Genomic DNA, 16,477 nt, shown 5'->3' on the forward strand with positions numbered 1-16,477 from the left:
CAATGTGTTGAACAGAGAACTGTTCTGTTTAGTTGCAAGTTGATGCAAACTATAATCTAGAGCCTGTGTAGCATACCTGTTATCTATAAATTCATGATAAACTACCTTGACCAAAAACTTTAACCTGAGAAAGAGCTGTTTCACAAAATCTCATTTTCATGTTCAATGAACCATGAAATGTGGACCAAAACCTAAATTTGTAGTAGTTTTTAGAAATTCCCAATCATAATGACTATATATGCAAAGTTACAAATGGATGCAACTATAACTTCATGATAAACAACCTCGACCAAAAACTTTAACCTGAGAAAGAGCTGTTTCACAAAATCTCATTTTCATGTTCAATGAACCATGAAATGTGGACCAAAACCTAAATTTGTAGTAGTTTTTAGAAATTCCCAATCATAATGACTATGTATGCAAAGTTACAAATGGATGCAACTATAATTTCATGATAAACAACCTCGACCAAAAACTTTAACCATGAGAAAGAGCTGTTTCACACAATCTCATTTTCATGTTCAATGAACCATGAAATGTGGACCAAAACCTAAATTTGTAGTAGTTTTTAGAAATTCCCAATCATAATGACTATGTATGCAAAGTTACAAATGGATGCAACTATAACTTCATGATAAACTACCTGGACCAAAAACTTTAACCTGACGGACGGACCAATGGAGGCACAGACCAGAAAACATAATGCCCCTACTACTATTGTAGGCGGGGCATAAAAAGTCTAAAAGGGTACGTATACATCACCAAAACAATAAAATCATGAACAAATGTTAATTCTTTGGATAACAAATGCATATACATGTATATCCTTCATCAGTAAGACCATGTAAGATGTCAAACAGTCAAATGGTTCTTATCTTGACATTTGGCAGTCACACTTTAATTGTTAATATCTAGATCGTTACACAAATTATCATGAATCAATACACTGGTAATTATTTTAATATATATGTTTTGGAGAAGGATAAGCTGTAAGAGTCAGTATGCATGGAAAACAATTTCTTCGCCGATTGTCCTTTTTAAAAAAAATTCTATTGACAGAACAGAACCTCTAGTGCCTGTGCCCTGTTTGATATATTGATAACTGATCTGAAAAATACTTGAATAGGCAATTATCAAGATGATTTTTACAATGAAATATTTAAAATAAGTTTTGATTATAAAACTTTAATTTGTGAACATGGTGAAGAGGGGGATTGAAATCACGTCTATACCCAATATACCCAAAATAACACGTTGACACCCCTGCCTCCCTTGATAATATGGATTCAGTTGAATACTTGTAATAAGCCCCGATTAAAGATAATAATGATCTCATATTTATTTCATTCGTATTTCCCGGCATAAATTTTACCGCGAAACTATGTCATACTTATTTTCACTTTCGGCAAGTTTTGCACAGTTGTTTGTTATGCGTAATGATATTTCATAGTTACAGCATAATTACCTTATTGAGATGTTATTAATACATCTTAATTCTTTTATATCTATCTTTTATAATATTTATAGTATCCAAAATCCTACATGTCAACTGGAAGGCCATTTTTGTTTACTTTCACATTGGTGTGCACGAACTATTTTTAGAGTGTATTGATTGACCTGTGAACTTGATGACGTTTTCATAAAATATAGTCAGTTTCAAATTAGTCCTTGGCTGAAACAGCTGATTATGACAGGAGCAGATAATTTGTTATTAAGGTATTTACCACCTACTGTCATTTATTTAGAACACATTGCAACTTATTTATATTAATTAATTACTGTTATTAATACTATAATTCTTTAATTTATTTCAACAGATTTTGTGGTTTCTTTTTTACAAAGTTTGAACTTTTAAAAATGCTGTGACATTTAGAATTGCTATGATAATTCACAGAACAGTTGGAAAGCAGGTCACGGTTTGACCCCAAGTTTATCAGCAACAATAGAGTCACGTGACCGTGAAAATTCAGTTAAAAAACGGATGAGACAAACCTTATTTTAACTCACTGAATACTATTGTCGTAATAAAAACTTATTGACCTAACTAATCTTGAGTATCCATTGTTTATTCTCGCCAAAGCTCACACATCAAATCAAAGTCCTTTATTCTTTATTTTATCTGCAAACTTGGAGTTTGGGTGAAAATTGTCAAGTCTCCTGAACGAAAAATCTAAATATTTACGAGGAAACTAAAAATGATGGGCTGAATTTAAATTTAATAAAGCATCTCATTAAGACAAAAACTCGATATGAATATCTCGGCAATAGAATGTTGGATACGCAAACGTCAAATTGATTTCAAACCGAAGCGGTAGTTTTTATGCCGATTTGTGCAAGTGGTTATCTCCCCTTAATATCACCAGTCAAAAATAAAAACACAGCAAAATGCATAAAAATTAAAAAAGGAGTTTACCTTACAAAAATTAGAAAGAAAATAAACGAAACTCGATTTATAACTATGTTATGATAATATAAAGAAGAGATACTTCCCCCTATTTTTCAGAGAAGGACTAAATGTAAATATTAAAAGACAAAATATTACTGCAGTAAAAAAAAAACAATTCAGAAATGTGGATAATGACACCTACATGTAAAATTAATAACCTAGCTATATTGAAAGAAATTAGATCTGGCGGATGAAATATACTACATGCAGAATTTTTTTAAACACTTCTGATTATATTTAATGCAATAAAACATAGGTTATACAATTTCAATAATCTTTCTGAAATTGATATAATTATTAAATAAATAGTACTGATCATATATATTTTATATTCTATAAAGTGTGACCAAGAGTCTCAACAAATTTCTTCAAATTAAGAGAGCCTTTAAACTCAAGCCTATGTTTCTTAGTTGAACAGTAAAATACAAAAAAGGGATTTATAAGTTTTATACCAAAAATATTGACAGAAATTTTGTAAAAAAAATATATGCTTTAAATTATAAGTGAAAGTGACACAATTTTGAATTTCAGAATCATTATTATTGTAAAATTAAACTATTAGATTAGCTTGCACAGTAGCCCTTTGTCTTATTTCTCAGGGTATTTTATAGATTATGAAAGTAAACTTTTTGGAAAAAATGGGGCTTCTTCTCTTGAACAGGTTGCTGTATCAGCTTCTTTAAATAATTACATATTTATAAACAAAGTATTGTATATATACTTTATCTGAATACTAGTAATAGGAAATGAAATGAAACTGGTGGGACAAATTTTGTGCATTTTACTTCAATAATGATCAAAGATGCTTAAATTTGACAAGAATTTGCCATTTGAATAAATTCAATTTTGTAAGAACACATCTCTGAATAAGCTTCTTGTTTGGCTGACTTGGCTTGCTTGATAAGCTAGTTTTTGCTCTTATTACTATAAAATTGAGAATGGAAATATAGCTTACTAAGTAAAGAGATAATAATATAAGCAAGATTTTATTAACTGACCTTCATTTTCTTTTTCATATGTTTTTTTCCTACAGAATTTTCTTTGCAATGCATTTTCTATTGCTATTTTTGTGCTTTTGTCCATCCATACAGTAGGCTATCAATAGTTTGTCAGATCTGTCAGAATTTTCCAAGACGTTTAGCTTTAAACGCAATAAAAGAAGATCTTTGTTTGTTGTTTCACTTTTCCAATGTGTAAATTTTTACTATGCACATGACCCTGACACAAATTTTGTTATAAACGTTACATGACGTATGTTGAAAAAAGAAAACAATGTCACCGTCAATTTGTGTAGGGGATCAAAAGGGGTTTTAGTTACTTTAAAATACAAGTATCGTATGGAATTGTGAAAATCCACAATTTTTAATCAAAATTTCATTCATGTCTTTAATAAAATCAGTATGTTAGAGCACTTTGAAACAGGTACAATGAAAAGAAGCTAAACTTCACTGTTTTGAAGTTGAAACGTAGCTAAAACCAGATACAAATTGACATGGCTGGTGGTCACTAAAATTGATGTATAAAAGTAAAAAATGATGGCTTCAAAAAAGTGTATAAATTTGAAATAGGTTTCCCGGTTTCATTTAAGATTATAACCGTTCTTTTCTGTATTTGGATACGCAAACGTCAAATTAGGAAAAATCGATTTTTTTGGCGAACAAAAAAGATGGCTATTTTTTTTAGAACGGACAGGAAAAAGGAATAGCAATAACAAGCTATTTTTTGTAATGTTTGTATGTCGTAAATAAATTATATTGGTCACAAAACCTACAAATTTTAAAATTTAATTATAATAAAAGCATGACAAGTTGCAAAAAATACTTTAAACGTCAATCTTTTAGCCGATAAATTTGGCGGACTTTTTGACGTTACGGACGACTGTAGCGCCACCTAATTAATTCCCCCTGCTATTGTTGCTGATAGAGCTTGACGACAACGGCCGTATCGAAGGACTTGCTTTCCAACTGAGAATATCTGCCCAACATTCTGGAAAATCAAAGGGTGGCAGCAATTTAAATTAAACAATTGAAACACAAAAAAAAGAAAAAGATTATTTAAATATCCAACAAGCTATCAATGCATTTAAATGTGGACATACAATGTATAGTTGGACCCCCCCCTTTTTGTCCTGGGTTGGGAACCCCCCCTTTTTCAAATTGCTGGATCTGCCACTGTAACTATACAAATCCTTGACTGAGGCAAAGCAGGGGAGTTCACCACATTTTCTATGTTATATTTCATTATAGACAGAGAAAAATATTACAGTCATATTTACCCTTTTACAGCTTATTTGAGAAATTTAATTGAAAATTAACAAATATTTGATATTTTATAAAACAGTCTAAATAATACAATGTGTAAATCACATTTTTTTTTATCTTTTTCTAAGCATTCACAATTTGTTTTGATCTGACGTCATGACAATGCCTATTGTTGTATGACGTCAGAGGAGTAAAATAACCACATTTTATCTTTCATGTGAAATCAATGTAATACACCTTATCGCTATTTGTCCGCCATTACTGGAAATCACACAGGTTCCTGTAAAATTTTGACGTCACAATGGAAAAGTGATTGTTGTTGACGTCAAAAGTTCAAGCGGCCGGGTCAGCCGGGATTAGCGATAAGGTGTATTCAATGCAACCAATGTAATAAATAATATATTAAATAACTTAGATGAAATAGCTCTATCAATTTGAAAATCAGAGGTCTGTTAAAAGAGGGGGTTCAGTATTTCATGAAAGGGTTTCAAAATACGATACGTTTTTGCTGATAATTTGAAAAGAAGTTTTTTTTTCTTCACCTGAGTAAGGCTATATAAGCAATTCAAATATGAAATAAAAAACATACCTTCATGAGCTACTTGAAGAGACAATTAATATATATATTGGGGTAGAAATTTTAGACATTTACTCAAAATTTGTTATTTTTGGACATTTCTATCCTTTGGTAAGACAATTACCTAACTTTTTTGTTCAAAAGAAAAACTCAAGCAGATTTTTGTAAAAACATTTGGAATATCTTTTTTACATAATCATGCTCTAGTTTTGTATCATAATTCTTTGGAAATAATGACTTTTTATCAAAGTTGCAGGATTCGAAAAAGCATAATTTTTTGCTGTATATATATTTATCTTATTGTAGTAATAAACCATTATTTCTGACATTTTGGCCATTGGCCTTCTTCGTTTTTTTATTTTATTTTGGTAGACATTTTTCCTTTCACAATTATTAAGATGTTATCATAACAACAAGTATAGTTATCTTTAATTCAAAAAAATTGCATCATTTAATGAATAAAAATTAAACCCTAAGTCTCAATTTTTTTTATGGGGGTTCAATTTCCTGCTATTTTCTATGGGGTTCAATGAGTTTTAGCAATTTTTAAATTTTTTAAGGGACATAACTCAAAAAAGGTATAAGTGACACCACCCAATTTAAATCTGTGGTAATATTGCATTCTGTATAATTTTCATAATATTTGGTTGAGGCAAACTAAAAAGATAGAGAATGGAAACCAAAAATTCAGCAATTTCTATGTTACATATGGGGCATAATTCATGAAAGACAAAAGTGAAGCCACCCAATTTCAAATTTGTTCTGTCACAGTGTGTTGGTGGTAATATTAGCATTGTGTATAAGTTTTATAACATTTAGTTGAGCCAAGCTTAAGGTAGATACACAGAAACAATCTTTTGGGATGTTTGCAACGGACAAGGGTAACACTTAATACCCCCTTGGCCATTGGTTTAGGCACAAAAAGTAAGCAACAACAATGAAGAAGTGGAAATAAGACTACTATTTTGATTATGGTCAGGGTAAATTAACAATATTGCCAATGCATTAAGGATGTACACCTCTGATGAGCCAAACATTTCTAGAATTAAACTTTTTTTCTTAACCTGATTTTTGGATTCATATGACTGTAAACAAATAATTGGTGAAGAAAAAATCATATGGTGTTGCACTTCTTTTCTATGGCCCTTTGAAAATACCCAATCTTGATGATTTTCCCGTTTTTACCTATTTTTGGGCTATTATCGTGAAAAAAATCACAGTTTCACAATTTAACTTTTTTTCATACTTTCAATGAAGATTAAGTGGACCAATATGAATAAATTTTACTTAAAAAAAACTATAGGTAGGTGTTAATATAAGAAAGTTTTATCATGTTTTGATGCTTTTTTGTGTCAAATTTACCATTCTGTCAATTTTATCAATTTGTGATTTTTCTCAGTTTTAAGAACAAAATGCATTTTATTTCAACTTTTTTGTTATAAATGATTGAAAAAATACATATCTAAGAAATTTGAAAAGACAATTAAGAATATGGGATGTAGATAATTTTTGTAAAATCATTTTTTGTACCCCTCACCCATTTTCTCAAAATTTTGGCTAAAAAGACTGACTTGATTGGTCGTTAAATTTGAAAACAGGATTACTCAAAAACTATTCATTGTAAACACACAGAGTTATGTTTGATTAAAATGTTGTTTAAATTCTTTGATAATTTGTATCACATGTTTTGGAAATAATTCCAGAACGAGATTTTAACAAGACTGAAACATCAGAAGAACACATCCTTAATTTACACGTAAAAATATATTGTAGAATGGCTGCTAAAGAAGTAAAAGAAAAGGCCTCAGTTGTAGGAGCAAAATCGATCCATTGTTTAAAGTGCAAAAGGAAGACAAAAAGCTTACAAATGGCTATCATGAGGAATCCTGCAACCAAAAGAAGAAGAGTTAAAGCTGTCTGTGCAGTTTGCAGTACAAAAAAATCAATGTTCGTCAATAAAAGTTTCAAATGAAGATGACAATGATAGAGTAGAAAGAAGGACATATTTATTTTTTCAATTATATATAGATATTTATTTAACTTTTTAATTAAAGACTGTTGTTTTTTAAATTTGTTTTTAATCATTTGTAATCTTGAGCCGTCACATGTACAGTAATAAAATAAGTGTAAACATAAAAATAATGTGGTATGATTGCTAATGAGACAACTTTCCACTAGAGTTGAAATGATGTGTCAGTTAACAACTATAGGTTCTTGTTATTTAGTCTTCAGCAATGAGCAAAACCCATATGGCATAGTAAGCTATAAAGGGCCCCAAATAAAGTGGATGTCAGCAAGTAATTGTAGACAACTGTATGACCTTCAACAATTTGGAGAAAAACCCAAATTAGTCTACGTAAAAGGCGCAGACTTTTCTTGCTGTGTTGAAGACCCATTGGTGGCCTTCAGCTGTTTTCTGCTCTTTGGTCTGGTTGTTGTCTCTTTGACACATTCCCTATTTCCATTCTCAATTTTAATTTTAAATTTATGATATACATCAACAAACAATTATTAATCTATTAAGAATTAAAACTGTGTTCATTCAGAAATTTTCGGGTGCATTTATGACTACCGTAGTGCATTTAAGAACATTGTGAAATCAACAAGAAAAGTCTGTTTGCACATTTTTGTGTGAGGCACAGTATATATACAAATTATTTATTCTGATATAAACAAAACATTTAATTCCCATGACTACAATTCCCCTAGAAAAGTTGATCATAGTCTTGGATGCAGCTGTCTCATAGTTCTTTTCCAATGCTTTTGGTATAACGAGATTAATAGGTGTTGATTCCAGATCTTTTGTTGTCCCAGATAATTTTTTACAACTTTTCCAAAATCAAAGAAATTCAAACACATTGTCAATTAACAATACACAGTTCTTTTGATGTCTTTTTGCTTTTGTTGTCAATTCGTGTTGTTAGGTTGGTTTGAGCAAATCAAAAGTTTCTGGATTTCCTCTTTTTGGTATTGAATGACACAATTTTATTCTGACATTCACATAGTACTGTGATGGTGTATTTTATCAAGCATTTCTTATCAGCATGTATGTTATTGCATCAATAAAGAGTATAGCAGAAACATAAGTCTGCTTGTGTAAAACGGAATCCATATCAAAAGTATGAAGTCTTTGTTCTTGATGTCACAACACTGATTGCCTTTGGTCAGAAAGTCTCAAAAAATTTGAAACGAGATGAAAAATTATGTCTCAAGCACCAGAGTTCAATGATGTGGATATTTTTGGTTTTATATTTACAATGAGAAAAAACTATACTGTATATATTGGGTTTAGCTTATAACTCAAAATATAGGAAAGAGTCACAAAAATACCAGCATAAAAACAGTAAACACAAAGCACAGATATAAGAGTAGTTATCATAGTTACTGAAAGCTAGTTCCAAGCCAATTACAACTAATAAATAAATCATATTCTCCCAGACTATAGTATTATTCAGTACACATCCAATGGATTTAGTACATGTATAAAAACCATCTGAGAAACGCATTACCTGTGTTTAATGCCAAAATATAAGTAACAGTATCGACAGGATGTAGGATCACATTTTCTTGGGAATCATATATATTTGCAATAATGTTTCATATGCTTAAAACCTCTTCAGAGCATACCAGAAATTAAAGGTGAAATAAACCATGATGATTAATTTTTCAGTATGCAATATTTATTCCTTGATTCAGAATAGATAAGTAACGCATGACCTATATTGGTTTTTTTTTAATAAGTAGAAAAAAATACAGTGGAAACTTTAATATTTATTTGGAAAAGAATTTGATATTTACCATTTTTTACAAATTATCAAACTATAAAAATAAGAACAAGTGGTAGATTGCCAATAAGACAACTCTCCACAAGAGACTGAATGACACAGAAATTATTAACTATAGCTAGGTCACCATACGGACTTTATACACAGTTTTCTGACAAGAAAGTTTTCTATTTTTACATGTATTTTGTTTGAGAGCCTCAATCAAAATTAGTCTACCTAGTTCTAATTGAGTTACCCTCTTTAAATAAAGCATTTATTATTATTATGGATTCTAATATGTTCTTCTTTCGTTTTGGAAAAAAACAGACCTATTGTGATTGCCCGAACGTCATATTTGAAATTGCAATGTCAGAGATCAACGACATTATGTTGATCTTCCTCGCACAGAAATTAAACATAATCATTCTTGTCCACAGTGAATACTTCTAGCATATGCAATAAAAAGATGGCATTTGTATGAACAAAAGGGAATTGAGTGGAAAAAACACCCTTCTACAAGGGACAGACTTAGCACCCAGATTAAAGCTCTCACATACTGTAAATTCAGAAATTATTGCATGCATTTAGGAAATTATCATTTTTTATCTGGGAGGGTGGGCTGGTCAAAATGCAGGAGGGATAAAGTTTTTTTCTTTATGTGAAAAAGGAGGGTTCAATTTTTTTTTATAAATCAAAAGTGGGGGAATCAATATTTTTTTGCACATGGAAATATGTAGTTTACATTCTTCAAGAGACATAATGTGTAGAAGAATATCACTAAAGTCTAATCGAAATATACGTTTAACACCACTCATATACAATTAGGTAATTAAGACATTACAAGACTTTGGTGATGAAGGAAGCTGCCATTTTGTGTCATATTGTCTCATATAAAATACACAGGTGCTTTATAACCCTTATAATTCAGTTGTTATATTTCACTCACTTCGATCACTAAATTAACAAGCATTACTGCCAAGTTTTGTTATGATCAGCTTCATAGTTTTAGAGAAATTATGTACGAGTTGAAACGAAATCTACAGCAATTTGTGCAAAATTTGTTCAAAAATTCAAATTACACCACATCATGAAAGAATATGGTGTAGAAAAATAAATCCTCCAATAAATGATAAGATATTCATCTAATCTGCATACAAACAGTTAAAAATTGATACAAAAGATGATTCTGAGATGACGAACATCACTAATGTATCTTTTTTTTTCAATACAAGATTCCTTTGGGTTCATAGCCCATTATAGGAAATTACAAAAAAAAGTCAGAAAAACCTTCTAAAAGCACTGGCTTGCTCTACCTTCTAATATTCATGGAAGAGTCCTATTTCAAGACAATTTTCCCTCAAATACGTTTTTGGACTCAATCCAATGTTTCATGAATACCCTTCAAATTACGTAGTCTACAAATTTTACCATTTTTATATGAATAGTTTTCCTCGTGGTACAATATCTTATTTGAAAGGTGGTAGATTTCTTGAGAGACTCAAATTGTGGGTACTGGACTGGAATCCTGTAAATGGGATCCTATTCCATATACAGAGAGCTACCCCCAAGATAATTTCTCATTTTACCAGTATTCTCTGTGAAAAATCACAACATAGAGTTATTTCCCCTTGCATGTACTATAATCTTGTTCTTGTCTGATTAGCATAGATAAAACATTTTTACCAATTTTAATTTCTAGAAGAAAGCAACATGCAAATTCATAAGAGTGTTATAGTGAAACTGTGAAACCCTAACAGCAGTCCTGTTGATAAAAAATTTACCTTGGCAAAAATATGGCTGAACATATTTCATTATCTCTCTGTGCAAATAACTGAAGTGCTGCCATTCTTAATTGTTTCTGGCATGGTTTCAATGGTTTTTCTACAAAACATAAAGACAAATCATATAGTGATATACTTTTTATTTTTATTTCAAAGTAGTGGATCATAGTTGAACATCTCAAATTTGGCGAGTTAGCTTTGCTAAACTAAAAAGTGTAATTTTGCACAAAATCTAATATTACACAATATTGCATTTATGACTGGTACAAATAATACACAACATCCTAGTTAACACATGCTCATTCTAAATGCCTCAACTAATTGCAATAAATACAAGAAAACTGGCAGTATCTATCAAGTATCCAAGCAACCAAAAACATGCTTCTCAGTACGCAGCTTTATACGACCACAGAGGTCAAACCCTGAATAGTTGGGGCAAGTATGGACACAACATTCAAGCTTGATACAGCTCTGAATGTGGATTGTGATTAAACAGTTGACACAGCAAAAGTTTCTGATACAGAATGAATGTGGTCTAATGAACCTTTTTTTTTTCTTTTTTGCTTTTGAGTAGTACACATTGCTGTTGAATATTAATCCCCTCAAAAAGAATTTGCAAAAATACCTACTCATTTTAGTACATCATAAAATATCAAAATATAAAATGACATTAAGTCATAGTTAAACTTAATATTAAATAATAGTGACTTCTAACATGTCTAAATATATATTTACAGCTAATCATCTCAAGACAATCATCATTTTTTAATTCATAATTTTCAAGCAGTGTAAGGGAGGTAATCAATATATATATATTACAGTATTCTTTAAATGGAATTGGCTTACCTCACTTACACTGCATTTAAATTGTCTTTAAATTGTCTTTTCACCAGAAAACCCCTTGTTTTCCCCCTTTGTTGCCCCTAATTGCTAACTGATTAGAGCATAACCCCCCATAACCATCCCTTTGTAGTATGGAAACTTGTGGTATAGATTCAGAGAGGCTTATATACTTAAACACAAGTTATTGACTGGAAACTACAAAAATATTTATTTTGGCCCCTTTTTTGGCCCCAAATTCCTAAACTGTTGGGACCATAACCCCAAAATTTAATCCAAACCTTCTACATTTTGATATAAAACATTGTGGTACAATTTCAGAGCAATTGAAATACTTATACACAAGTTGATATCCTGAAATAGAAAAATGCTTGTTTTTGGCCCTTCTGGGCCCATATTTTAAAATGGTTGGAACCTTCATACCTAAAATCAATCCCAGCCTTCCTTTTGTGGTATTGAACCTTCTTATTACATTTCATAGAGATCTATTCACTTTAACAAAATTTATTGTCTGGACAAGTTATTGACTGGAAACTACAAAAATGCTTATTTGGGCCCCTTTTTGGCCCCAAATTCCTACACTGTTGGGACCATAACCCCAAAATTCAGTTCAGATGAAATCCTGAAAGTAGAAAAATGCTTGTTTTTGGCTCCTTTTGGGCCCCTAATTCCAAAACGGATGGGACCATCATCACAAAAATCTTTTTTTTTTGTGGTATTGTACCTTCTTATTAAATTTCATAGAGATTGATTCACTTAAACTAAAGTTATTGTCTGGAAACCAATGTGTCTTTGGCCGACGACGACAACATCATAATATTACCATTATATGTTTTGCGGTCGTATAAAAACAATATAATAACTCTTAATAACTACAAAAGCGAAAGTCACTAATTAGTATGTGGATTTATGACAACTTTTTCTAATCACCTACCATGCAATATTTATAGATTAATGTTGTTTTTTCTAACAAAACGGTGTTCCTCAGATACAACCTCAACGAAGGGGACAGGCCCAAGATGAGATGTAGCCTAAAACATCCTGGAGTTTGAAAGACCATTGATAATCTGTTTATATCTGTTTTCCTAGTCAAAAATGTTAGGCTCATGATGACATATTATACTTTTTGTCTGGACTAATAGAAAATATGCTGTTGTCAACAAACAATAGATAATAGCAATAATTTTCTATCTTAAGCCAGTAGCAAATATGATTATCACAAAAAAGATCATGCAAAAAATACACAAAATAGCAATAAGATATTGAATTATAAATATTCTGAATGGTCAATATTTCATGGCATAAGAAGAACCGATTTCTCTTAAAGAAAAGTTGATTTCTCTTAAAAAAAAGTTAACGAAGCAGCATTAAGTCACTATTGCTAAATGGCGATATATTATATTATATACAATTCTAAATTGCCATACTTGCACTCATAGTCAGAAAAATACATCATTCACTTTGAGAATTGAATTGTCAGTTTATCTCAAGTTCTTTCAATACCTAAAGTTGGTCTGTAAAACATTATTTTTAAGTTTATTAAATTGTCAGAATGTTACCTTACTCTATTGTAATTTTAATGAATAAATGGCTGACCCGTGTTACGAGAGAGCCATATCTCTTGCACGTTAAAGACACCCTTGTAGATTTCTAAAAAGAGTAGGCTAATGCCGCGACAAGGCAGCACTCGCACCCGCAAAGTGGAAAGGGATTAATATAAGTTGCAAAACTTGTTTCCCAATCCACTATAAATAAATGTTTAAACTAAACTAATGAATAAATATTTTTGAAAGTTTGGATACATTAGATTCAAAAGAAAATTCATAGAGGTCTGGGAAACAATGGCCTCCAGCAGATCAGAATTAAAGTTCACACACTGGGTACATGCCACTAAAACTCATCCCAGTCCTCATAATTACATTAAGTACTTGCTTCTGGCATGTAATAATTAATATTATGTACTTTTATATGTCCTAGAACTCATTTAATTAACGTATAATTTTAAAGAAAAAGAAAAATTCATGCCATTCTTTCACCATTTAATTCAGTGATTATTCACAATATTTGAAAAAAACCTTACAGTATATACTAAAAATTTAATAAATTGGACTTTTAAAAGTTCAATGGTTAAGTTATACTCATGTCAGGTTTTACTCATTCCAATTACATCATTTATTTAGAAATTGGTATCTTAATTTTTATTGTAGCTTTACCTGGATTGGTACAAACAGATCCACATCCACTTGGACAACAGAGTTGTTCCCCCTGACAAACTTGATCTTTTCCACATCTTATACTGTCCTGAATGTCAAAACATAAACCTACAGGCATGTTCTCAACTGACGGACAAGAACCACTACTGGTTGTTAATGGTTCTGAAATACAAAACATAAACCTACAGGCATGTTCTCAACTGATGGACAAGAACCACTCCTGGTTTTTAATGGTGCTGAAATACAAAACACAAACTTACAGGCATGTTCTCAACTGATAGACAAGAACCACTACTGGTCGTAAATGGTTCTGAAATACAAAACATAAACCTACAGGCATGTTCTCAACTGATGGACAAGAACCACTACTGGTCGTAAATGGTACTGGAAAACAAATATAAACCTACAGGCATGTTCTCAACTGACAGACAACAACCACTACTGGTCGTTAATTGTGCTGAAATACAAATTATAAATCTACAGGGATGTTCTCAACTGATGGACAAGAACCCCAACTGGTTGTAAATGGTACAGTCGGTACTGAAATACAAAACATAAATTATAAGCTTGTTCTCAACTGTTGGACAAGAACCACTACTGGTCGTAAATGGTACTGAAATACAAAACACAAACTTACAGGCATGTTCTCAACTGATAGACAAGAACCACTACTGGTCGTAAATGGTTCTGAAATACAAAACATAAACCTACAGGCATGGTCTCAACTGATGGACAAGAACCACTACTGGTCGTAAATGGTACTGGAAAACAAATATAAACCTACAGGCATGTTCTCAACTGACAGACAACAACCACTACTGGTCGTTAATGGTGCTGAAATACAAAATATAAATCTACAGGGATGTTCTCAACTGATGGACAAGAACCCCAACTGGTTGTAAATGGTACAGTCGGTACTGAAATACAAAACATAAATTATAAGCTTGTTCTCAACTGTTGGACAAGAACCACTACTGGTCGTAAATGGTACTGGAAAACAAATATAAACCTACAGGCATGTTCTCAACTGACAGACAACAACCACTACTGGTCGTTAATGGTGCTGAAATACAAAACACAAACCTACAGGCATGTTCTCAACTGATGGACAAGAACCACTACTGGTCGTAAATGGTACTGGAAAACAAATATAAACCTACAGGCATGTTCTCAACTGACAGACAACAACCACTACTGGTCGTTAATGGTGCTGAAATACAAAATATAAATCTACAGGGATGTTCTCAACTGATGGACAAGAACCCCAACTGGTTGTAAATGGTACAGTCGGTACTGAAATACAAAACATAAATTATAAGCTTGTTCTCAACTGTTGGACAAGAACCACTACTGGTCGTAAATGGTACTGGAAAACAAATATAAACCTACAGGCATGTTCTCAACTGACAGACAACAACCACTACTGGTCGTAAATGGTTCTGAAATACAAAACATAAACCTACAGGCATGTTCTCAACTGATGGACAAGAACCACTACTGGTCATAAATGGTACTGGAAAACAAATATAAACCTACAGGCATGTTCTCAACTTACAGACAACAACCACTACTGGTCGTTAATGGTGCTGAAATACAAAATATAAATCTACAGGGATGTTCTCAACTGATGGACAAGAACCCCAACTGGTTGTAAATGGTACAGTCGGTACTGAAATACAAAACATAAATTATAAGCTTGTTCTCAACTGTTGGACAAGAACCACTACTGGTCGTAAATGGTACTGGAAAACAAATATAAACCTACAGGCATGTTCTCAACTGACAGACAACAGCCACTACTGGTCGTTAATGGTGCTGAAATACAAAATATAAATCTACAGGGATGTTCTCAACTGATGGACAAGAACCCCAACTAGTTGTAAATGGTACAGTCGGTACTGAAATACAAAACATAAATTATAAGCTTGTTCTCAACTGTTGGACAAGAACCACTACTGGTCGTAAATGGTACTGGAAAACAAATATAAACCTACAGGCATGTTCTCAACTGACAGACAACAACCACTACTGGTCGTTAATGGTACTGAAATACAAAATATAAATCTACAGGGATGTTCTCAACTGATGGACAAGAACCCCAACTGGTTATAAATGGTACTGGAAAACAAATATAAACCTACAGGCATGTTCTCAACTGACAGACAACAACCACTACTGGTCGTTAATGGTGCTGAAATACAAAATATAAATCTACAGGGATGTTCTCAACTGTTGGACATGAACCACTACTGGTCGTAAATGGTACTGGAAAACAAATATAAACCTACAGGCATGTTCTCAACTGACAGACAACAACCACTACTGGTCGTTAATGGTGCTGAAATACAAAATATAAATCTACAGGGATGTTCTCAACTGATGGACAAGAACCCCAACTGGTTGTAAATGGTACAGTCGGTACTGAAATACAAAACATAAATTATAAGCTTGTTCTCAACTAATAAAATTGAGAATGGAAAGTGGGAATGTGTCAAAGAGACAACAATCTGACCACAGAGCAGAAAGCAGCTGAAGGTCATCAATGGGTTGTCAACACAGGGAGAAAATCTCTAACTAAGAGCCTTGTTCAGCTGG

The 16,477-nt window shown here is 32.0% G+C and overlaps 1 protein-coding gene and 1 long non-coding RNA gene across 2 annotated transcripts in view; one reads left to right on the forward strand and one right to left on the reverse strand.

Moving 5' to 3' along the window:
• Positions 1 to 16,477, reverse strand: part of LOC143063532 (uncharacterized) — an 80,848-nt gene that overhangs the window by 46,544 nt on the left and 17,827 nt on the right. The window contains exons 4-5 of the mRNA XM_076235735.1: positions 13,883 to 14,044; positions 10,830 to 10,929 (exon numbers count right to left, since the gene is read on the reverse strand). Coding sequence (XP_076091850.1) covers positions 10,830 to 10,929; positions 13,883 to 14,044 — 262 coding nt within the window. The remainder of the gene's footprint in view (positions 1 to 10,829; positions 10,930 to 13,882; positions 14,045 to 16,477) is intronic.
• On the forward strand, positions 1,427 to 7,354 carry LOC143063533 (uncharacterized). Its single transcript, XR_012975035.1, has 2 exons — positions 1,427 to 1,716; positions 7,058 to 7,354. It is a non-coding gene; the product is annotated as an uncharacterized LOC143063533 (long non-coding RNA).

Source organism: Mytilus galloprovincialis, chromosome 2 (genome assembly GCF_965363235.1).
Source record: "Mytilus galloprovincialis chromosome 2, xbMytGall1.hap1.1, whole genome shotgun sequence".
NCBI lineage: Eukaryota > Metazoa > Mollusca > Bivalvia > Mytilida > Mytilidae > Mytilus > Mytilus galloprovincialis.